At 43.9% G+C, this 23,745-nt stretch overlaps 1 protein-coding gene across 2 annotated transcripts in view; it reads right to left on the bottom strand.

Annotated features, from left to right (window-relative positions):
• Positions 1-23,745, bottom strand: part of kif6 (kinesin family member 6) — a 565,092-nt gene that overhangs the window by 150,993 nt on the left and 390,354 nt on the right. For both annotated transcript variants that reach the window (XM_043687249.1, XM_043687250.1), the window contains exon 15: positions 5,994-6,049. In XM_043687249.1, the coding sequence (XP_043543184.1) occupies positions 5,994-6,049 (56 nt within the window). The remainder of the gene's footprint in view (positions 1-5,993; positions 6,050-23,745) is intronic.

Raw genomic sequence — 23,745 nt, 5'->3', positions numbered from 1 at the left:
AAAGACACACAGTGCACGAATCTTTATTTATTTTTTTTTTCACGAACATCTCTTGTTTATATTTTTTTCTTTTCTCTCTTTTTTTTTCTTTTTTAACCCCACACTACCACCTAAGTGCGGTAGTGCTTATTTTATCCCCAGCACCCATGGTGTGTGTGTGCAGGTGTGAGACACAGTGGAAGACACAAAGTGCACCAATCTTTATTCAATTTCCACCACCAGGAAGATAGGAAAACACCCGGGTGGCCAGTGACAAACACTGCCCTTCACATCAAAGGGCAAGCACACCTGTTTTTTTTTCCCCAGCACCCATGGTGTGTGTGCGCAGGTGTGAGACACAGTGAAAGGTACCGGGTGCCCAAAGATCAGGAGCGTGGGACTGAAGTGCAACCAAAAGCAGAGGAGGAGGTTTTTAAGAAAATCAAAGAGGGAGTGCAAACGCCCACACCCAATATATACATGGTCCACGGACTCCACAGCGCCACAGAACAAGCAGTTGGGCTGGGAGTCCGTGAACCACCGCAATCTACGGTTGCAGGGGACTGCTGCGTGCAGCACCCTCCACCCCAGATCCCCGAGAGAAAGGGGGAGGACTCCCGCGTAGAGAGCCCTCACACTTCTCTTTATATCTGTCACCGAGGACTCCCTGATTGGCCGAGGTTAAAAACCCAATCAGAGAACTCATGTTCAAGATCCACCTGGCTGACCTTGTTCCAGTCACTACATCCCTCCCCCACAAGTCCAGGGATGTAGGCCTGTTCTTTTCCTTGTAGCTTCTGGTGGACCATTTTTGCACTTGGTCCGGTTCCTCCAACTCAGACTCGGACACGGGTAGCGTGTACTGGACGGTTGCCCACCTCTTGCATCTGGGGTGTTTCATAAGGAACTTCTCCTCTTCTTCGGGTGGTAATGGTATCTAGGTGGCGACATCAGCTACGTCCATCTCAGACTCTGAGGTTTCTTCGACATTAGGTGGAGGGAGAGAACTCACAATTTCTGATAGCCTTTCGGACTGTTTTGAGGGACTGGTATGTTTTGCTTCTGCCCCATTTGCGAGGTAGCAGCTTTCATGTGATCCACATCTTTGTTCAGGGCTGTCTCACCTACCCGAACTTTGTACGTCATGTGAACTTAACCTCCCTTCAACCTTGCCTCATACCCACACTGGTCCATTTCCACGGTTTCAACACCAAACCCCATCTCCAGAAGTAAATTGCCTCCCTCGCTTAGAGGAGGAATGTGGCTGGCATTGGACTTCCTGATGCCGGTTCACAATCACTCCCAGGTCCAGGAATATTGAGCTTAACCTGGTGCAGAGTCTTCGTCCCATCAATAACTCTGCTGGAGCAGTCACTGTAGTTGCATGAAGGGTAGTCCATAATCAAACAGGAACCGGGACAGTTTGATATCAAGTGAAACTGTAGGATGTTTCTTTCAGTCTGTCTTCAATGTGGGCATCACGGTGGCTCAGTGATTAGCACTGCTGCCTCACAGCGCAAGGGTCCCGGGTTTGATCCCAGCCTCGGGTGACTGTATGGAGTTTGCACATTCTCCCATGCACATTCTCCCAGTGTCTGCATGGGTTTCCTCTGGGTACTCCAGTTTCCTCTCACATTCCAAAGATGGGCAGTTTAGGTGGATTGGCTATGCTAAATTGCCCATAGTGTTCAGGAATGTTAGGTTAGGTGCATTAGTCAGGGGTAAATGTAGAGTAATAGAGGAATGGGTCTGGGTGGGATACTCTTTGGAGGGTCAGTGTGGACTTGTTGAGCCAAAGGGCCTGTTTCCACACTGTAGGGATTCTCTCTGCTCATTCCACAGGAAAATTGGTTGACAGATGGCATGCAGCTATCTGAACATGCCAAATGTCGTTTGACTTCAGGAAATACTCAAAATCCCTGCTGGTAAATAATGTTTTATTGTCTGTGACCATTGTTCTGGGAGTCAATGCCTGCAGCTTTTACATTGTTATCCCTGAGTTTGATGAATGAACTCTATACGTATCCATCTACTTTGATGGGCATCCACAAAGACCGAGAACTTTGAGGTCATGAAAGGACTGGCATAGTCGACGTGCAAATGAGTCCAGGGTTTAGCTGGCCATTCCCATGAATGTGGGAGGAGTTGCTGGCGGCAGTTTTTGTCCTTGTTGGCACTCTGGGCACTGCCCTGCCAATGTGGCTGTATTGGTATCCAATCCTGGCCATGAGACATAACTTCGCGCCAACATTTTCATTTTGGAGACCCCTGGACAACCCAGCTGGAGTTCAGCCAGTATCTGGCAGCAACCTTTGCTCAGGACAATCACCCTTGCTCCCCATAACAATGTGCCATCCTCTACTGTGATCTGGTCCAGAAAGATTTCAATTATGGTTGAGATGGCCCTTTTGTTTCCCCATCGCCACCAGCTGTTTTAGTTTTGCAGGGCTCTCTGATTGGGGTTATTAATCTGGACCTATCAGTGAACTCATATTCAATGAGATCCACCTCATTCCAATCACTATAATTTCTCTCTCCTCAGATGCTACTAGACATCCTGAGTATGTCCAGCATTGTTTTTATTCCTTTAACGTCATGTCATATATCTTAATTGTTGAAAATGGGTTCTGCGATGGTGTGCAAACTATTGATAGGAGTGCTGTGATCCAGTTGGGTAAAGGGGTTTGTATGCACACACCTAACAACCACCAACAGCATGCAGAGCAGGTAAAATTTGATGTTAATGAGTGTACAATCCTGATTTAATGCCAGTGAAATCACTTTGGGAAGTTATAGTATAGGTGTTGCATCATAACCTCACACAGTTGAACACATATTAAACAAATTTAAGGAGCCCCTCCAGTGTTATTTAAGTAGACTATTTTCAGATTAGTTGCATGATGGTACATCTGCTCATATTTTTGAACTGTTCCTGTATTTGGCTAGAATTTCAGTAGTCTGCTGTTGTGAGCTGGCTGGTTTCAAATGTTCTTTTGCTCATTTAAATCTTGTGCTGAAACAAGTTGCTTCCAGATGTCAGTGGTCGAATAGAGTTTTCTTTGGGAATCTACCATAATGTGGAGCTTGAAGAAAGACCACACGGACGGGACAAGCTGCTACAAGAGGGAGATGGAGGGGATGGGGGTAAAATGCCTTTCATCAGGAGGCCACGTTCACAGAGGATGTTCTGGCTGCAATTCCTTTATCTCATTTTCAGGGACGAATAATGCATGAGATGTCCAGGCTTTACAAAAGAGATCTTGATTGAAATCTGATGTTTACTGTAACCACAACTACAATCTGAAAGAAGAGCAATAGCATCACCTGGCTTCCTCCAGGCTGCAGCTGGAAGAGAATGAAGGATTACAGCTGGAACTGAAGGGACACAGAGTTATAGAGATGTACAGCACGGAAACAAACCCTTCGGTCCAGCTCGTCCATGCTGACCAGATGTCCCAACCTAATCTAGTCCCATTTGTCAGCAGTTGGCCCACATCCCTCTCAATCCTTTTTATTCATATACCCATTCAGATGCCTTTTAAATGTTGCAATTGTACCAGCCTCCACTACTTCCTCTGGCAGCTCATTCCATACATGCATCACCCTCTGCGTGAAAATGTTGCCCCTTAGGTCCCTTTTATATCTCGTCCCGTCTCACCTTTAAACCTAGCCTTCTAGTTCTGGATTCCCCCACCCCAGGGAAAAGACCTTGTCTATTTATCCTATCCATGCCCCTCATGATTTTATAAACCTCTACCAGGTCACCCCTCAGCCTTTGATGCTCCAAGGAAGACAGCCCCAGCCTGTTCAGCCTTTCCCTATAGCTCAAACTCTCCAACCCTGGCAATGTCCTTGTAAATCTTTTCTGAATCCTGCAATATTCCAAAAGTGGCCTAACGAACATCCTATACAGCTGCAACCTGACCTACCAACTCCTGTACTCAATGCTCTGACCAACAAAGGAAAACATACCAAACACCTCCTTCACTATCCTATCTACCTGTGACTCTACTTACAAGGAACTATGAACCTGTACTCCAAGATCTTTGTTCAGCAACACTCCCTAGGACCTTACCATTAAATGTATAAGTCCTGCTATGATTTGTTTTCTCACAATGCCGCACCTCACATCTATCTAAATTAAACTCCATCTGCCACTCCTTAGCCCATTGGCCCATCTGATCAAGATCCTATTGTAACCTGAGGTAACCTTCTTCACTGTCCACTAAACATCCAATTTTGGTGTCATCTGCAAACTTAGTAACTATAACCCCTCTGTTCATATCCAAAGTATTTATAAAAATGACGAAACGTAGTGGACCCAGCACCGATCCTTGTGTCACTCCAGGGTCACAGGCCTCCAGTCTAAAAAACAACCCTCCACCACCACTCTGTCGTCTACTTTTAAGCCAATTCTGTATGCAAATGGCTAGTTCTCCATGTATTCTGTGAGATCTAACCTTTTTAATCAGTCTCCCATGGGGAACCTTGTCGAATACCTTACTGAAGTCCATATAGATCACATCTACTGCTCTGCCCTCATCAATCCTCTTTGTTACTTCCTCAAAAAAACTCAATCAAGTTTGTGAGACATGATTTCCTATGCACAAAGCCATGTTGACTATCCCTAATCAGTCTTTGCCTTTCCAAATACATGTAAATCTGTCCCTCAGGATTCTCTCCAAAAACTTGCCCACCACTGACATCAGGCTCACCGGTCTACAGTTCCCTGGCTTGACCTTACCACCTTACTGATAATACAAATATCTCAACAAAGGGCCCAGCAATCACTTCCCTAGCTTCCCACAGAGCTCTAGGTTACACCTGATCAGGTCCTGGGGATTTATCCACCTTTATGCATTTCAAGTCATCCAGCACTTCCTCCTCTGTAATATGGACATTTTTCAAGATGTCACCATCTATTTCTCCACATTCTTTATCTTCCATGTCCTTCTCCACAGTAAACACTGACGCAAAATACTCATTTAGTATCATGAAGAAAAACAGCATCAACATTGACAGTCCCTTTCTACTTGGGTTATAATCAATTAAGTAATTTATCACTGACATCATTAATCCAACCACACTTCTATATTCACTAACTCTGATCAGACAGTTTAGTAGTACTGAAGACTGTGATGAAAGCCACATAAGCCACATTGTGAGCTGTGGAATCAGCTATTATTCACTGTAACATGGTGAATTCCACAGGCGTGTTGATGTAAGTGACTACCTATCCCACATGGGAGAGAATAGGTTCCAGATCCTGCACAAAATCCTTCACTAAAGTAGTGATGGAAAATCCCATACTCCTTGTCATTGAGAAGAGGTTTTATGATAAGCTTTCCAGACATCAAGCATCTGCTACATAAAACCATCAGCTTCTACTATACTGGCCGATCAAAGTCTTCATGTGACTCCACTAAACACAAAGTAGTCAGCAAGTTGTCTCCAGCAAGTTAATGCCTGAATCCTTTCTCCTCATACCTCAACTCCTGGGTATTTGTACCCAGTATTTCACTTGATGCAGATCCCCCCCTCTTCACCTGTCTGCATTGGTGACCCTGGATATGAAGCATTACCCCACCAAGGTCTCCAGTGCATTGCAAGAAAACATTGGTGCTTAATTTCTTGCATCTTCAATCAAAATGTGAGCGCAATGACTCCCAGAACAGCTTGCATCCACAATGCACCTTCACTTTAAGAGTTCCAAGCTTCTTTTAAGTAACACAAACAATTCATGTTGTCAGCTCCTGTGCTGATGTAAACGGTCAATAAACAGCACAGGGCATGCCAGCTACATGCAGCAAATATCTGAAACAACAGGCAGCACAAATTTGACATGTTGCCTTCAATGCAATGAATGGAGATGGTTGTGTTATGAATCACAATCTGTAGACTTGTTTTCAGGGGTTAGCCAATTATATTCCCTTCACCTTTGTTTTTCTGATTCTACATGCATCAGTGAGGATTTCTGGAATATTATACCATTTGAATATAATGTCGGTACTCACTAATCTTATTCCTGGACTGGTTCACTTTTTCTCCAAGTGCCTTTGCTTCGGTGAATCTGGTGAAATAAAATAGATTGGAGACAGTGAAAAAAAAAATGAAACTAAGATAACAAACTAGACAATATCCATGATAAGTAAATTCACACTCACAGATATAAACCACATTAATTTTAATTTTTTTCAACTCTGTTTTTCACTAGATTTCTCAAATGTTATATTTTCACTTTCTTTAATCAAACAGGTGGCAGAACAGAATCCCTAAAATACATTCATCTTGAATTTAACATTGGGGCCAATTTACCTGCTAACAGCAGCAAATGGATACTTAAGTCATTCCTGGTGTGGATGTCAGAAAACTGGACTGGACATTAGTGATACTGAGTAAAAGCAAAATAGTGCAGACGCTAGAAATCTGAGACAAGCACAGAAAATTCTAGAGAAACTCAGTAGGTCTGACAGCATCGGTAGAGAGAGAAACTGAGTTAATATTTCGAGTCAGGCATTACTTTGAAGAATGTTCTGAAGAACAGCCATACCAGGCTCAAATGTTAACTTTGTTTCTGTCTCCAGAGAGGCTGCCGTACCACAGAGTTTCTCCAGCTCTCTCTGTTTTTGTTTCGGATCTCCACCGTTCACAGTTCTTTGTTTCATTTAACCACAGGAAGCCACCAAGCCCCAGAGTTCCGGAATGTTATCCCTGAAGCTTTCCACCTTTCTCTCTTCTTTTAATATGATCCTTGAACAAAGTTCAAGATCATTTATCCCAAAATCTCTGTATGTGTCTTGATGGCAAATTCTGCTGATAATGATCCTGTGAACTGCTTGAGAGTGTGTCATTAAAACTGTGATACAAATGCAAATTGTCATTGTTGTATCAATATATTTAAACTGTAATCAGACAAATCACAAGCTTTCTCTAGTCTCGGGATGAACTGTCATGTGGTAGGAACCAGATACACTTCACAAACGCTCAACTCTTGGCTGACGTTTCCAAAATGAACTAATTTCGGTGCTTAACTCAGCCAACAGAAATCTAACAGGTCTCAGTGGACAAGCTGTTAAAATATGATTGTTTTTTAAAAGAGAGGCTTTTGGACATTAAAAAAACCTAACCTCTTAATCCCCAAAGCCATCTGGAGAAGTAACCTAAACCAGAACAATCAGTACCTGGCCAAAGTCAGTACAATTCTGAAAAATCAACAAAGCTGTTTCCCATTGAAAAGTGGTTGCTTGTTCACGAAACGGGGCTGTCAGCGCACACACAAAGGATGAAAGTCTGAGGATTTCACCTGGGCACTTACATCTTTGAGACAGGACCACCAGTGTCGTGGCTCTATCAGATCTTTTGAGGTCATTGGGAGAGTAGCTAAGTAGCACTGGCAAAGAAAAATGCTAGTGATCATTTGGATGCAGCAACAGTATTTCCCTCACATGAAGGGAAGCCAACGAAATGCCTCTTCCCCATCATTCTTAAGGCTAGTCCAGACTTTTCTGGCGACATCTTTGTCAGTTAGAAAACAAAATACTGTAATGTTGAAAGCTGAAATAAAAGCAGAAAATGCTAGGATTCATAATGTGGACTGAATGCATGAAAGAACACAAATTGGTGCAAACTGGCTTTGCCCTGGTTCGCCAACATGACATGAACATGACTTTTCGGGTAAATGTCCTGCAAAGTGGCCTTCGAGATACACAACAACGCAGAGTCGCCAAGCAGAAACTGATAGCCAAGTTCCATACCGATGAAGACAGCCTCAACCGTGATCTTGGGTTCATGTCGCGCTACATGTAACCCCACCACACTGTTCTGTATTTGTAAAATATTTCTTACTGTCCTGTTTTGACACCATCACCTTGATAACTTGTTATGATCGCTCTACCCTTAATTAGTTTGTACAGTTTTGGATTACTTGTTACTTTGGTTAGTCCCATGGCATGCGACTCTCACACCTATCGTGTCATTCCAGCCATTTAGTTTGTCTCCAGTGCAATCCTACATTTACTTTTTGGAATTATTGCTCTGCCTCAATTAATCAGATCATAGGTCATCCCTTCACTTGCTGTTCAGCTGTTGACACTTTACTCATGCCGTCTGACACTTTTGATCACCTGCAGAGACTTGTTATTTATCCTGTCGACACTCCACTCACACCATTTGTATGATCATTTGGTCTCTCTGCCTATAAATTCTGTACTGGTGTGCTTTTCTTCACTTTACCTAATGAAGGAGCAGTGCTCCAAAAGCTTGTGATTCCAAATAAACCTGACGGACTATAACCTATGGCTTCTGACCCAATCCAAACGAATGTTCAGAGTCGAAGGGTGAGATACTGATCATTGAGCTTGCACTAAGCTTCAATGGAACACTGCAGCAAGCCAGAAACAGAAAGGTTAGAGTTAGAGCAAGGTGGAGAAATAAGGTTCTGATGACGCCAACTTTGACAAGGGAGCTTTTGAAATGTCCACCTCCTTCCTCAAATGAAGATTCCCCAGCAATGTTGCTGATAGGGCTCTCAGTTGGGTCTGACCCATCTCCCGCACTTTGGCTCTCATCCTCTTGCAACAACGACAGGGCTTCCCTTGTCTTACCTACCATCTCACCAGCATCCACCTCCAGAGGAACATGAGCCGCCATTTCTGCCAAGTCCACAGGCCACATATTCCCCTCCCCTTCCTTGTCAGCCTTCCACAGGGACTGTTCTCTCCAGGACACTCTGGTCTACTCTTCCTTCACTCCCAACATCCCCACACAGCCCCATGACACTTTCGCTGCAACTGCAGAAGGTGTAACATTTACTTCATTCCTAATCAGTATTTCAGGGCCCAAACACACTTTCCAAATGAAGCAGAACACCTACCTTCTGTCCGCAGAACAGACTCTGAACTTGCAGTTGCCTGCCATTTCAACACATCTTGTTCCCTGGCCAACATCTCTCTCTCAGGCTTGCTGCAGTTCTCCAGAGAAGCTCGGCACAAGCTAGAAGAACAGCATCTCATTTTCTGCTTGGGGACCCTGCAGCTGTCTGGACCCAATAACAACTTCAACAACTCGAGAGCTTGAGCTCTCTTACATCCTTACCCCAATCCTCACACACCAGGCCTGGTTTTCACATTGTCTGTTATTACACATGACCCATTGTTAGTAACTTACAGTCCCCATTAACAGTTATTCATCCTCCTAGCCAGATCATTATTCACTCCTTTGTCTGCCCAGCTGTTCTCTCTCTTTGGGCTCTACCCCAACCTCAGCCCTTCCCCTTACCCTACCTTTCGCATGTAAACAGACATTTTCCTGGATGCCATCAGTTCTGAGGAAGGGTCACTGGACCCAAAACTCTAATTCTGATTTCTCTCCACAGGCATTACCAAACCCGCTGAGCTTTTCCAGCAAATTCTGTTTTTGTTTCTGATTTACAGCAACTGCAGTTCCTTCGGTTTTTAAGGAGAAATGAGTTGGCAACTAGAAGTTTAGGGTAATGCTATCAAACTGAATGCAGAAGTTCTGCAAAGCCAGTCTCCACTTAATCTTGATAATGTAGAAAAGGCAACATCATAAGCAGTGAAGACTTTACTAAATTATCCTCCTTAGTCCCTGTGTCACGTTCCTGATACCCCAAAAGTGACACTTATCATATGGAGGCCTGTATAACTTTCGTCATCAGCATAGCTAGCTCTACCAATACACCAGATCCCAACTGAATCTAAAGACTGAAAATGTATGATGTGGGAAGCCAACATTGGCTGACTTAACCCTTTGGTCACCATTTCTATTGTAAGATCAGAAATCAGGTTCTTCTCCCTACAACACAACCAAAAAACAGGAGAGTGGAATGGAATATATTTGAGCAGTTGACAATGCTTGGAAAGTTAAAGATTAATCCAAAATCTAGAAGGAATAAGTACAGGTCATATGGCCCGTCAAAGCTCAACTCCACAAAATCCTTAATTCCAGAAATTATACAGCAGACTGATTGAGCTGGGAAGGAATATTGGGGCCATTTACCCAAAACACGACATGGACAGATTTTTTTTTAAATCATACTACGTGCTTCACATGAGACAGAAATAATACTGTATTTCCCACAGCAATTTTTAATGGGAGTGATTAATGAGCTTTAATTCAGCTTAGTAATGCAGTTACAATTGCGGTAATGATAATCTGACCACATTCATTTAAAAGCACAGTATGGTTGGGTTCTTATTTTCAATGTCATGGTAAGTGCATAAAAGTCTGATGAGTTATTAAAGTTGTAAATGAACCTGGCAAGTTTTGCCAGACTCACATAGCTAATATTAAATATTAGTCCCAGGAATTCTAAGTGCATGTCGGAAATTGTCTCAGGCTGGAGTCATTCTTCTTCAAGAACGTTTCAAATATCTTTAGGCAATAATAAGTAGTTGAAATAATCTGGTGAAGAAGAAATATTGGGGCTACTAAAAATGCCACTGCACGCCTCAATCTGTCTTGGGGGCGGGGGGGTGGGGGGGGGGGGGGGGGATGAGGTTCATGGGCCTTGTGAGCTTTCCATAACCTTTTCAGTTGATGTAATAATCTTTCATTTTTCAATTGTCACCAAGTATGAAAGCTGTTCAATTATAATTTATTCAAGTTGAGAAGTGCAGGGGGGCACAGATTCCAAGTCAGGCAGCCAGAGGAGTGGATGAAAGCAGGAACCTGACACAGGTAGGCAGCAGCATATGGAGGAGAGAGCAAGAGAAGGGCCCCGAGACAGACATTTGACAGAAACAGCGAATACTGACATCCCATGAAAGGCATAAGCTTGGCTGGGAGCAGGATGGACAGAGGTGGACTTATTTATGGCAGTATTACAGAGTTGACCTGAGGATAAGAAAAATCAAACAGCAATATTACAGAAAAGTCATGAATGGACTGGTGAGAAGCTGCTGTTGGCGATAGTGTGCAAAGCACTGAAATTGAAGGAACAGCATGTTTTGTTAACAACCTGTTATTACTTTCCACTATTACCAAGGTCAGTATATGGGTCCCCAGTTAGTAGCTTGCTAGGCCATTTCTGAGGTTAGGTAAGAGCAAACTAAACTGCTGTGAGTTTGCAATCATGACACCATTTCATGGTACCATCAATGAGCCATACAGATCTGTTGGCCCACCACATCAATGTCAACCAACAAATACCAAGCTACACTAATACCATTTACCTGCACTTGGTCTACAGCATACTATGCCCGGCATTTTAGGTGGTGATGCAAATGCTTCTTAAATGTTACGAGAGTATCTGCCTCCATCAGCCTCTCAGACAGCATGTTCTGTATGTCTATCACTTTCTGGATGAAAAAATTCTCTCTCACATTTCCTCTAAACTATTTGCTCCTTATCTTAAACTTATGCTGTCTGGTCTTAGACACATCTGACATCGGGAAAAGAGTCTCATGATATACTCCATCTATGCCTCTGATAATTTTGATTAATTAATTGAATTAATTGATTCATTGTGACTTGTATTTAAGGGCAGATACAGTGAAAGGCTTCAACTATCACTACGGTCTGGCACCATTTTGAATAACTAAAAAGAACACAAAAATAAAACAAATGCATATAACTGAAAGAGTGTCCATCATTGTTCTTTATCTACTGTTCCAGATCAAGACTTCACGCTTCCACTGCCCAACTGCTTTTCCAGACCCACCAACATTGGAGTCACCACTCTTTAAGGTGCCATCTCTTGCTGCTGGGTCCATCTCACTGATGAAAGGTAAGACTGATGTGGAGGAGAAGCCCGTGTTGGACTGGGGAGGACAAAGTTAAAAATCACACACCACCAGGTTATAGTCCAACAGGTTAATTTGGAAGCACTAGCTGTCGGAGCGCTGTTCCTTCATCAAGTGGTTGTGGAGCAGGACCATAAGACACAGAATTTATAGCAAAAGATTACAGTGTCATGCAACTGAAATGATATATTGAACAAACCTAGATGGTTGTTAAGTCTTTCCTCTTTTAGAATGGGTTGCAGGTAAAAAGGAAGAGAAAATTAAAGTAAAACAGAAGCAGATGGAAAAAGGAAAGGTAAGCTCCAGGCTTAGGACCCTGAATGTCGCCTACTCCTCTGCCGCCATCTTGAAATTATTATCTTCCAGTTACAGATTGGAATCTGTGTATCAAGATATGAATCTGTACACTCCAATCAGATCCTGCCTCAGTCTCCTCTGTTCCAAGAAAAATAAGCCATGGTCTATTGAGTCTTTCTTCATAACTTAGACTTTTCATTCCAGGCAACATCCTAGTGAATCTCCTCTGCACCCCCCTCCAGTCCAATAGCTATGGTGGAATTTGAAATCGCAACACCAGAAAATTAGCCTGAACCTCTGGATTAATCGTTCAGTGATATGACCATGACACCACCACCTCGCTTTATAATAACTTACTATGCCAGCTAACTGATCACCTCTGACTCGGCGTCTGATACGGCTCCCGTAACACACAGCAGCTCGCCTCTTGTGCCAGGAGCACCTTGTTAAAAGGCCTGTCTCTTCCTCTGGTGGCAAAGGTGTTGAGGCAACTACATTTGTCATGTCCATCTCTGATTCAGAGGACTTGTCAATGCTTGACGGACAGGGTAAACCCATGGGTTTTGGCAGCCTTTCTGACTGTTCTGAGGGGCAGGTCATGTTTTGCTCCCGCACTGTCTGTGAATTCACGGCTTTCATATGGTCCGTATGCATCTTCAGGACTGTTACACCTTCCTGAATTTCATGCATCACTGGTCCTGAAATTGTGTCAATCATGCCTTTTACCCATGTAGGTCTTTTCTGTGGTTCTTACACCAAACTTTGTCCCCTGTATCAAACTCTCTTTCTTGCTCGGGGGAGTTTTGTGTCCGCATTGGCATGCCTGATGCCTTCACCCTCCCCGCCCAGGTCCGGAGACTTCTTCCCATTTGCAACTCTGCTGGTGCAATCCCTGTAGTTACATGAGGGGTGATCCTATAATCAATAGGAACCAGGACATTTTTGAATCTAGTGAGGCTGTAGGCTGTTGTCCAAGTCTGCCTTCAAAGTTAGGTCTGCTCTTTCTGCTAGACCATTGGATGATAGATAGTACGGAGCTGTCCTTTTATGTCAAATCCTATTCGACTTTAGGAAATACTGAAATTCTCTGCTGGCAAATGATGCATTAAAAATTCTCGTGTTTGACAAATGGACTCTAGTTACATCCAAAGACACTGATTGGGAGTCTACAATGACTAAGAACATTGAGCCAATGACAGGGCGTACACAGTCGACATGCAACCAAATTCAAGGTTTACCCAACCTTTCCAACGAATGTGAGGGAGTTACTGGCAATAATTTGTGTCCTTGTTGGCGCTCTGGGCACTGCCTCACCAAAGCAGCTGTCTTCATCCAGGGTCGCCGGACATAATGTCTCAAAAACATCTGCATTTTGGAGAGCCCTGGATGACCCTGTGGAGTTCAGCCAGTATCTGGCGGTGACTTTCACCCAGGACAATCACTCTTGCTTCCTATAAAAATGTGCTGTCGTTTACTGTGATCTGTTCTCTCCAGATCCAAAAAGGTTTCATGTCTAGTTGTGATGGCCCTTTGGTTTGCCCAAACACCACCAGTTGTTTCAGTTTTGATAGGAATTGATCTTCATGCCTACAAAGCCTGATATTGTCAACTGTGACACTCCCACTCCACCAAGGACATGCCAGTCCTGAGCCTCCTCCACCACCAAATCCAAGGAGGAAGAACACCTCATCTTCCACCTTGGGACCCTTCAACCACATGGCATCAATGTCGACTTCACTAGTTTGCACATCTCCCCTCCCCCCAACTCATCTCAAATCCAACCGTCCTACTCGGCACCATGCTCTTGACCTGTCCACCTGTCCATTTTCCTTACAAACTATCCACTCCACCCTCCTGACCTATCAAAATCACCCTCACCTACATCCTTGCAAGAGGATTCGCAGTAAGGTTAAAATCAATGAGGCAAAAGTGAGGATTGCAGATGCTGGAATCAGAGTCTAGATTAGAGTGGTGCTGGAAAAGCACAGCAGGTCAGGTAGCATCTGACGAGCAGGAAAATCGATGTTTCGGGCAAAAACCCTTCATCAGGAATGAAGGCAGGGAGCCTCCGGGGTGGAGACATAAATAGGAGGGTGGTGGGGCTGGGGAGAAGGTAGCCAAGAGTACAATAGGTGGATGGAGGTGGGGATGAAGGTGATAGGTCAGAGAGGAGGGTGGATCGGATAGATGGGAAGGAAATTGGCAGGTAGGACAGGTTATGAGGATGGTGCTGAGCTGGAAGGTTGAAACTGGAGTAAGGTGGGGGGAGGGGAAATGAGGAAACTGGTGAAGTCCACATTGCTGCCCTGGGGTTGAAGTGTTCCGAGGCGTTCTTCCTCCAGACGTCAGGTGTTGAGGGAGCGATCGTGGAGGAGGCCAAGGACCTGCATGTCCTCGGCAGAGTGGGAGGGGAGTTGAAATATTGGGCCACAGGGCGGTGAGGTTGATTGCTGCAGGTGTCCCGGAGATGTTCCCTAAAGCGCTCTGCTAGAAGGCATCCAGTCTCCCCAATGTAGTGGAGACCACATCGGGAGCAACCGATACAATAAATTACATTGGTGAATGTGCAGGTGAAACTTTGATGGATGTGGAAGGCTCCTTTGGGCCCTTGGATGGAGGTGAGGGAGGAGGTGTGGGTGCAGGTTTTGCAATTCCTTCGGTGGCAGGGGAAGGTGCCAGGCAGGGTGGGTTGTTTGGGGGATTGGGCCCGACCAGATAGTCACGGAGGAAATGGTCTTTGTGGAAAGCAGAAAGGCGTAGGGAGGGAAATATATCTCTGGTGGTGGGTCCGTTCGGAGGTGGGGGAAATGTCAGCCAATGATGCGGTTAATGCGAAGGTTGGTAGGGTGGAAAGTAAGGACCCAGCGGGGTTCTGTCCTTGTTACAGTTGGAGGGTTGGGTTTGAGGGCGGAGGTGCGAGATGTGGATGAGATGCGTTGGAGGACATCTTCAACCACGTGAGAAGGGAAATTGCAGTCTTTAAAGAAGGAGGCTATCTGGTGTGTTCTGTGGTGGAGGCGGAAGAATTAGGAATACGGGATAGCATTTTTGCAGGAGGTAGGGTAGGAAGAGGTGTAATCCAGGTAGCTGTGGGAGTCAGTGGGTTTGTAAAAAATGTCAGTGTGAAGTCAGTCGTCATTGATGGCGATGGAGAGATCCAGCAACGAGAGGGAGGTGTCAGAGATGGTCCAGATGAATTTAAGGTCGGGCGACCTATCGCCTACCTAGCTCCATCCGTCCTTCCTATTTATCACTCAGCACCCTTACCCCCCCACCACATTCCTTATTAAGGGCTTATGCCCGACTCTCCTGCTCCTCAGATGTTGCCTGACCTGCTTTGCTTTTCCAGTGCCACACTTTTCAACTCTGGCTCTCCAGCATCCACAGTTTTCATTTTCTCTCCTGGACAGTATTCTAATTTGTAATTATAAGCACTTAGTATTAGAATCCACTACTGAAAAATTCAACAGGCTGATGATACCCCAAATGGCAATCTCATATATTGTACAACCTCTTATGAATATTAATGAAGCATACTTTTGGGAATCCTTATTTAAATGCAATTGCAAGTAAGTATGGCTCATGTACAGCTTTGTGAAGGATTGTCCTCCTGCCAGTTTTGTGTATAAATCCTCTCTCCAAGCGATTGTGTATTTATCCAGCTACAAAACGTGGTTTACCATTTGATTAAAATCCCCACAAAGGCGAACTGACCCATCAGACTTCAAAATCAGTATGAGCTATGCTGCCCATTTTGCAAATTGGAACTGATTTGGTGATTCCTTCACTTCCCAGCATTCTGATTTCTGCCGCTACTTCTGCCATAAGGCAGGTGGCATTGGGTAGATCTTGCAGAATTGTGCAATTGCTTCCTAGTCAAAATGCACAGTAGCCTTGGCTACTCTGATAGCCCCTAAACATTCCTGGAAGACATGCGGGTATTTAAATAGGTGTTCACCCAGGTAGTCATTCTCTCATTGACAAGTGTTGAGGCAATCTAGGTGAATCTGTCAGAACCAATTTCATGCTATCAAGCTTAGGTCTGAGCCTTTTACCACAATCAGTGGTAACTAAATGGGCTGTTTTTAATAACAGACTAGAACTGAAATCGTCCCCTTAATCTGTAAAGGTTTGCTTGTATAGGTTCTCAGTCTAGCCAAAGTCTTGCACAAACAAAAGGGCTGTAGCCTCGAGCAAAGTTTATTAAAAATTTGTTTGCAATTTTGGAGAAGATTTATACCTCAGGTTATGGGTCAAGTTCTAAGTTTGCTCGGTGAGCTGGGAGATGTGTTCTCAGATGCTTCGTCACCATGCTAAGTAACATCATCAGTGAGCCTCCGATGAAGCTCCGATGTTCTGTCCAGCTTGTTATTTATGTGTCTTGGTCTGTTGTGGTGGGTGATATCACTTGCGGTTCTTTTTCTGAGAAGTTGTTAAATGGAGTCCAAATCAATATGTTTGTTATTGGAGTGCCGGTTTGAATTCCCGTGCGTGTCTTTATTTAGCCTGTCCCAGGATGGATGTATTGTCCCATTCAAACTGACATCCCTCTTTGTCTGTGTGTATGGGTACTAGTGATAGTTGGCCATGTGTTTTGGTGGCTAGTTGGTGCTCATGTAACCTGGTGGCTGGTTTCCTGCCCATCTGTTCAATGTAATGTTTGTTGCAGTCCTTGTATATGACACTCAAATGCACAAGTACGCTAGAACAAACCATCAACACTAAACAACAGCGGACCAAGACAAAGAAAAGACTAGCCATACAAGAAAAACTGGCCAAGCTCATGCACAGCAATAACACGGACAATTCAGAGACTTGGATAAAGCACCTGTCGGACCGACCTCTCACAGACACAGAAAAAACTATCCTAGTACGAGGGATAAATTTCAACCACAGTGACGCAGACAAAAAGGACTTCCTAGCAGCACTGGAATCAACCATGAAAGATAACAGATTTACGGAAGAAATCCAGCAGGCCATCAGACAGACAGTAGCACCGACACTAAGCAGAAAGAAAGAAGGGAACACCCTCAACATACTGGAAAGACCTGGAAGGACTCAGAAAAGACAGAAATATCGCATCACCGTCATCCTGGACAGAACACAATACATTGTTAAAGCAAACACACTACTCGCACATACTTACACCTACCAACAGTTGGCGATGGACCCGCCCCACAGCTAGAAAATTGTCTGACAGCATCCCTGAGGAAACTCCACAAGACAGGTGAAATTAACAAGACAGACCTCCAAAGAGTGAAACCTGAAGAATTACCAAAGGTACATAAACAAGAGGCCCCCCTCAGACCCATAGTCTCACTTTCCGGTACACCGACATACAGACTAGCAAAGAAAGTGCAACACAAACTGAAACACCTAGTAGAAGAGTCAAGCCACTCTATCCATTCCATCCAGGAATTTCTTAACATCATCAAAGACACCAAGGTAGAGAATGGTGAGGCCATGGTTTCCTTTGATGTGACAGCCCTATTCACATCAATAAACATTACCCTAGCAAAAGAAACACTGGCCTTACTGCGAGATGAACCAAGAATACAAACACCTGACTGCACCAACTCCACCAGCAAGGACAGCATCCTCAAACTAGCAGACCTGTGCCTCACAATCCACTTTACCTTAAATGACAAGATCTACAAACAAATCAACGTGATGCCTATGGGTCACCAATGTCAGAACTCTTAGCAGAAGCAGTTATGCAGAGGTTAGAATGAACAGCCCTTCCCATGATCCAGCCCAAGCTTTGGGTCCACTATGTGGATGACACTTTTGTCATCATGAAATGCAACAAATTAGAAGAAACCCAAAAACACATAAACAACATTCTTACCAGTATAAAGTTCACTAAAGAGGAAGAGAACATCAACAGGCTCCCCTTCTTAGACATCATCGTAAAACAAAAAGCCAATGGAGAGCTGGAGACCAGTGTTTACAGGGAAGCCACACACACTGACCAGATCCTTAACTATAGGAGCAATCATCCCAATACCCACAAATGGAACTGCATTAGGACATTATTTAAACAAGCCCCAACACACTGCAGCACCCAGGAACTACGAGGAGCCAAGGACAAACACCGTTCCAACGTATTCAGGAACAATGGGTACCTGATAAGAGCAGTCCGCCAATTCCTAAACAACAGACCTAAACAAGAAGACACCACATGCCCAGATTCTCTAACCACCCTGCCATACATTAAAGACATCTCGGAGATGATGACCAGACCAGCCCTGAGGCATCATGGTAGCCCACAGACCTACCACCACACTAAAACAGCTCCTGATGAATTTAAAGGACCCCTATACCAAGAACCAACAGAACGAACATCACATGCAAAATACTCTGCAAGGACTGCAACAAACACTATACTAGACAGACAGGCAGGAAACTAGTGACCAGGATACATGAGCACCAACTAGCCACCAAAACATATGACTAACTATCACTAGCATCCATACACACAGATGAAGAGGGCACCAGTTCGACTGGGGACAATACATCCATCCTGGGACAGGCTAAACAAAGACACCCATGGAAAATCGTAGAGGCCTGGCATTCAAACCAGGACTCCATTAACAAACATACCGATTTGGACCCCATTTACCAACTTCTTAGAAAAAGAATTACAAGTGATCTCACTCACCACAACAGATCTCATTCACAACAGACCAAGACATACACACATAGCAAGCAGGACAGAACATCAGAGCTTCATCGGAGGCTCACTGATGATGTTACCTAGCATGGTGATGAAGCATCTGAGAACAAATCTACCAGCTCAGCGAGCAAATTACAACCCAAAAACGTGTTTTGTGATCAGTGATACAGCCACACCAGTGTTGACCTCCAGTAGAACTGGAGGACCATTTAACCAGATGTTTATTTTGATTAGTTCTGATGTAGATGTTGCTGAGCAATTTAACTGTTCCAAACCAGATATAGGTGGACTTTCTAGGGTGTGCACTCTCCTGGATACCAGCCTATAAATTCTCTTAGGAGAAAGTGAGGTCTGCAGATGCTGGAGATCCGAGCTGAAAATGTGTTGCTGGAAAAGCGCAGCAGGTCAGGCAGCATCCAGGGAACAGGAGAATTGACGTTTCGGGCATAAGCCCTTCTTCCTGAAGAAGGGCTAATGCCCGAAACGTCGATTCTCCAGTCTTTGACAGCAAGGTCAAATGAGTTCAAGCTTCCCAAACAAAGGCACGATGTAAGAAATGCTTAACCCAACTCAAAGATGACAGTTGTATATGGATTTCTTCAGGAACGTGCTTTACTCTCATTGCCACTGAAAACTCCACAGAGGCTGGCATCCTGTTCCCAAGTCACTCCTTATTTACACAGGAGAGGTCAGTGACTCTATTACTGCCTCCTTAGAGTCAGTTCTCAGATTGCCAGAATCTCTGACACTTTTTTTTTTCTTTTCTCCCCCCACACTAACTGCGGTAGTGCTTATTTTTTCCCCAGCACCCATGGTGTGTGTGTGCAGGTGTGAGACACAGTGAAAGACACAAAGTTCATGAATCTTTATTCAATTTCCACCACCAGGAAGATAGGAAAACACCCGGGTGGCAAGTGACAAGCACTGCCCTTCACATCAAAGGGCAGTGCTTTGTGATCAAAACAGTAAAGGGGAGGGTTGGGACTAAATCAAAATAGAGTTGGAGACACTCCGCTTTTTATCTGTCAGTCAGGGCTCCCTGATTGGACCAGATTAACAGCCCCAATTCTATTAGGTCCAGCTGGCTGATCTCATTACAGACACTTCAATGTCATTATTTATCTTGGGTTAGTATAGTGATAGTGAGACGAGATTAATGATTTACTTATGACGCAATAAAGAGACAGGGCAGGTTATATTTGGAATTACAGAATTGAGACCATCTGAATAATATTGCGATGCAGTTCTGAAATGGTAAACTATTTCTCTCCACAGATACTGAGTTTCTCCAGCATTCTCTGCGATTGTCTCAAAATGGTCTGTTGACCTTAACTGCAAGAGGGTACAAGTACAGGAGCAAGGAGGTCTTACTACAGCAGTACAGGGCCATGATAGCCTCACACCTGGAGTAGTGTGTACAGTTTTGGCCTACTTACTGAGAAAAACACATTTGCCATAAAGTATAGCAGAGGCTCACCAGAATGATTCTTGGGTCGGCAGATTTATTACATAAGGAGAGATCGGATCAATACTTTTAACCTTTTTAATACCTTTTACAATCAAGTTATCCACGCTTAATTATAAGAGTATACGCTGTTGTTTGTTCAATCAGTGAGAAATGTTTAGTTACAGACGAACGAGTACCAGGGGTATGTATAGAAACATAGTAACTAGGAGCAGGAATAGGCTATACAGCCCTTCCAGCCTGCTCCGCCATTTATTATGATTGTAAATGATCATCCAAAGCAATAGCTGTTCCTGCTTTTCCCTAACATGATTTGATCCCTTTCGTATAAAGTTAAGAATTGGCTGGCAACAAGATGCTGATTGGTCTGTGGTGTTGTGACCAGTTTTTGATGATCAAGGCTTTCTGCCTGCCAGCAACTATGTGATTTGCTTCTCTGTAACTGAAAAGCTTTTGGCTAGGAATCAAAAACCTCTAGAAGAGGGGATGCTGTCCTTTTCTCTGCATTAAAAAAAACCTAAAGCCTGAAGAAAGCTAATTTATTTTCCTTCAGCAGTTGCACTCAGCTATGACTTTTAACCAATAAGTCAGCAACTTTATAATTTGTGAACCAGTTGCTCTGTGCCTTCTGCAAATAAGTGGAAAACACCTGAACGGAGAGAGAGAGACAGAGACAGAGAGAGATAGATTGATGAACAGCAAGTCCTTACAAGCAAAAGATTCACCTCAGTGAATCCTGTTGACAGAGCCATTGAACTGCTTTCCCAGACATTCCTTCCACCATAATACCATGTTTTTGCCTGAGTCTGTCTGTATGCTTGCATGAGGGGTGTTATAATAGGAATAGAGTTTTAATGAGGAGAGTTACTTGTCAACAATTCATAGCTGTCTACCTGTAACTAGAACTTATTCACTTGCAAAATTAGTAATTCTTGGTAAGTACAGAAATCTAATCCATTCTGTTAATCTGGGTCTAAAAGGAGAGGTAAGTTGGGAAATTTTAAGAACATGGATACAATCTTTAATTTTTGTGACAATTCTGGGAACAATAGGACTTGATTTCTCACACTATCCCAGTGAGCAGTTACAATACCTTCCTCCAACATCAGTGAACAAGGTACATTTGTTTATTGTAGAGAAGCAGAGACCCTATACAATGCTGTGTGACTCTCCAACTCACACATCTAGATTAGGGCTTGACTTTGCCCTTCTTCAAGAGGGCAGCAGAGACTAGCAGACTTAGTGTTCTGTGTACAATTCCACATGATATGTAAATGATGCCTACAGTGATCAAAACCAGTTAAGATTGGTTATAAGAGAAAGAAAACCAATCAGAAACCTTAACAAAGAGAAAGAGACCATTGTAATATAATACACAGTGCTATGTTTGTAAACAGTGCTTGGTTCTTCGTTTAGAGATGACAAACTCTGGTTGGCTGGCTGTTGCTTCTCCTCCCTATCCATGTACATTGGTACCTCCCTCACCCCTTCAGAGGATGGGCACTTGGACAAGAGCCAAAATACTCAGGCCCTCCCTTAGCCAGTGAATGAATATATCCATGTCTTGTGAGTGATAGAGTGAAAGTTAACATGCACAACCAGCAGATACTAACTGCACTGCTGTAGATAGCTCTCCAAAGTAACCACCATGAGGCATCCATATGCCTCCAGCTGAAGCCACAACAGCAGATAAACCCAGGCAGACTCCATGGCACTTTGCTTCAATTTACAGCTCTGCTGACATTGTCCTCCTTGTCTAAACATCTTCATCACCTCATTAATATTCGAGTCCAAAAATTTATCATCTGAACTGAGGTTGGTAGGGGTATGCTGTCCAGTGGTCCTCTGAGAGTCAAAACCCTTGGCTATAAGTTCCTGCACAAACTTTGGGCCCTTTTTAGTGCAGTGGACATCAGAATTTGACACTAACCCTTTCTCTACATAGACTGCCCACAAAAGTAAATGTCTCTGTGCTGATGAAGGGTGGGGAGGAATGTCTTCTAGAGTCAGAGAGTCATAGAAATGTACAGCATGGAAACAGACCCTTTGGTCCAACTCGTCCATGCCGACCAGATATCCTAAATTAAACGTGTCCCATTTGCCAGTACTTGACCCATATCCCACCAAACCCTTCCTATTTAGATATCCATCCAGATGCCTTTTAAATATTGTAATTGTACCAGTCTCCACCACTTCCTCTGGCAGCTCATTTCATACACGCACCATCCTCTGTGTGAAAAAGTTGCTCAAATCCTCCAACCCTGGCACCATGCTTGTATATCTTGTCTGAACTCTTTCAAGGTTAACAACATCCTTATGATAGGAAGGAGACCAGAATTGCACGCAATACTCCAAAAGTGACTAATGTCCTGTACAGCCGTAACATGATCTCTCAACTCCTATACTCAATGCTCTGACCAGTAAAGGAAAGCATAACACATGCCTTCTTCATTTGAAGTTGACAACTCTTCATCCTTAGAGGTGGAGTTCAAGTTGATAGAAATGGACCAGGGGAACAGTTCTCTTCTTTTTTTACTTTCAGGTATGGGATTGGAAACTGGAGGCTACATGGGAAAATATTGATATTTCTTAGTGTCAGGAGGTACCATCCATAACCCTAAGTTATTTTAAGACGTTGCTGCTTCATGTTAGGTTGGGAGTAGCAGAATGAAGGCTTTTTCACCAGATGGATGTTCTAATCATCCTTCTGCACAAGCACAGCCTCCTTGCCCTCCTGCCAGTTCCACTGCCTGCTGCTTGAAGGGGGTCATATACCTGGCATTTCTCCCAACCCTCTTTACGCTTTTGTACTTACTGTGCATGCTCTTCTCCTGTACAGACAGAAGCATTAAGAGACATTAACAAGGCCAGATGAGCTGCATTCAGCTCCACTGACTGAGATGTGAATGACTTATTTTTGTATTACTGCTATGAGAATGCGGTTTGGAATATGTGAAGATTAAGTATGTTGAATGAACAGTGCTTTCATTTTGTCAAAGAGTAGAATGGATTAAAGGCAATAAACAGTATATGATCAGTGTGACTGAGATAGCTCTGAAGTTTTCTGACAAAAACAACCTTTTGTGGTTGCACCCTTGTCTCTTACAATCCTTTGCAGAAAATGTATCACATTTGTAAGTTCCCAGAGTTGAGATGAGGGGTCAGTGAGCTAATAGTGCATGAACTCCTGAGCATTGTAGCTGCTTTTATGTTTTAACTGTGAACCCTGGCATATGTGTGTTAGCCCGTCCTACTTGTGATGCAAGAAGTGCTACATTGTTGCTCTATCGATCAACCAGGTCATACCCTCTACCTGTGTTCACCGATCCCTACCTCATCACTCCACTCCTCTTCCCACGCAAAACCCTCCCCCATCCTCCCCTTTATCTGCAGCTCCCCTTTCACCCACCCCAGTCCTGAAGAAGGGTTACACCCGAAATGTTGACTTCTTCACCTCTTGATTCTGCCTGGCTTGCTGTGTTCTTCAAGCCTCCTTCTTGTCTACACTCGTTAATTGAGCCACATTCATTGCACATGAGGTACCTGATGGAGATGGCTGGCACCAA

The sequence above is a fragment of the Chiloscyllium plagiosum genome, chromosome 3 (assembly GCF_004010195.1).
Source record: "Chiloscyllium plagiosum isolate BGI_BamShark_2017 chromosome 3, ASM401019v2, whole genome shotgun sequence".
NCBI classification, from domain to species: Eukaryota; Metazoa; Chordata; class Chondrichthyes; order Orectolobiformes; family Hemiscylliidae; genus Chiloscyllium; species Chiloscyllium plagiosum.
This window is presented reverse-complemented; position numbering and strand designations above follow the sequence as displayed.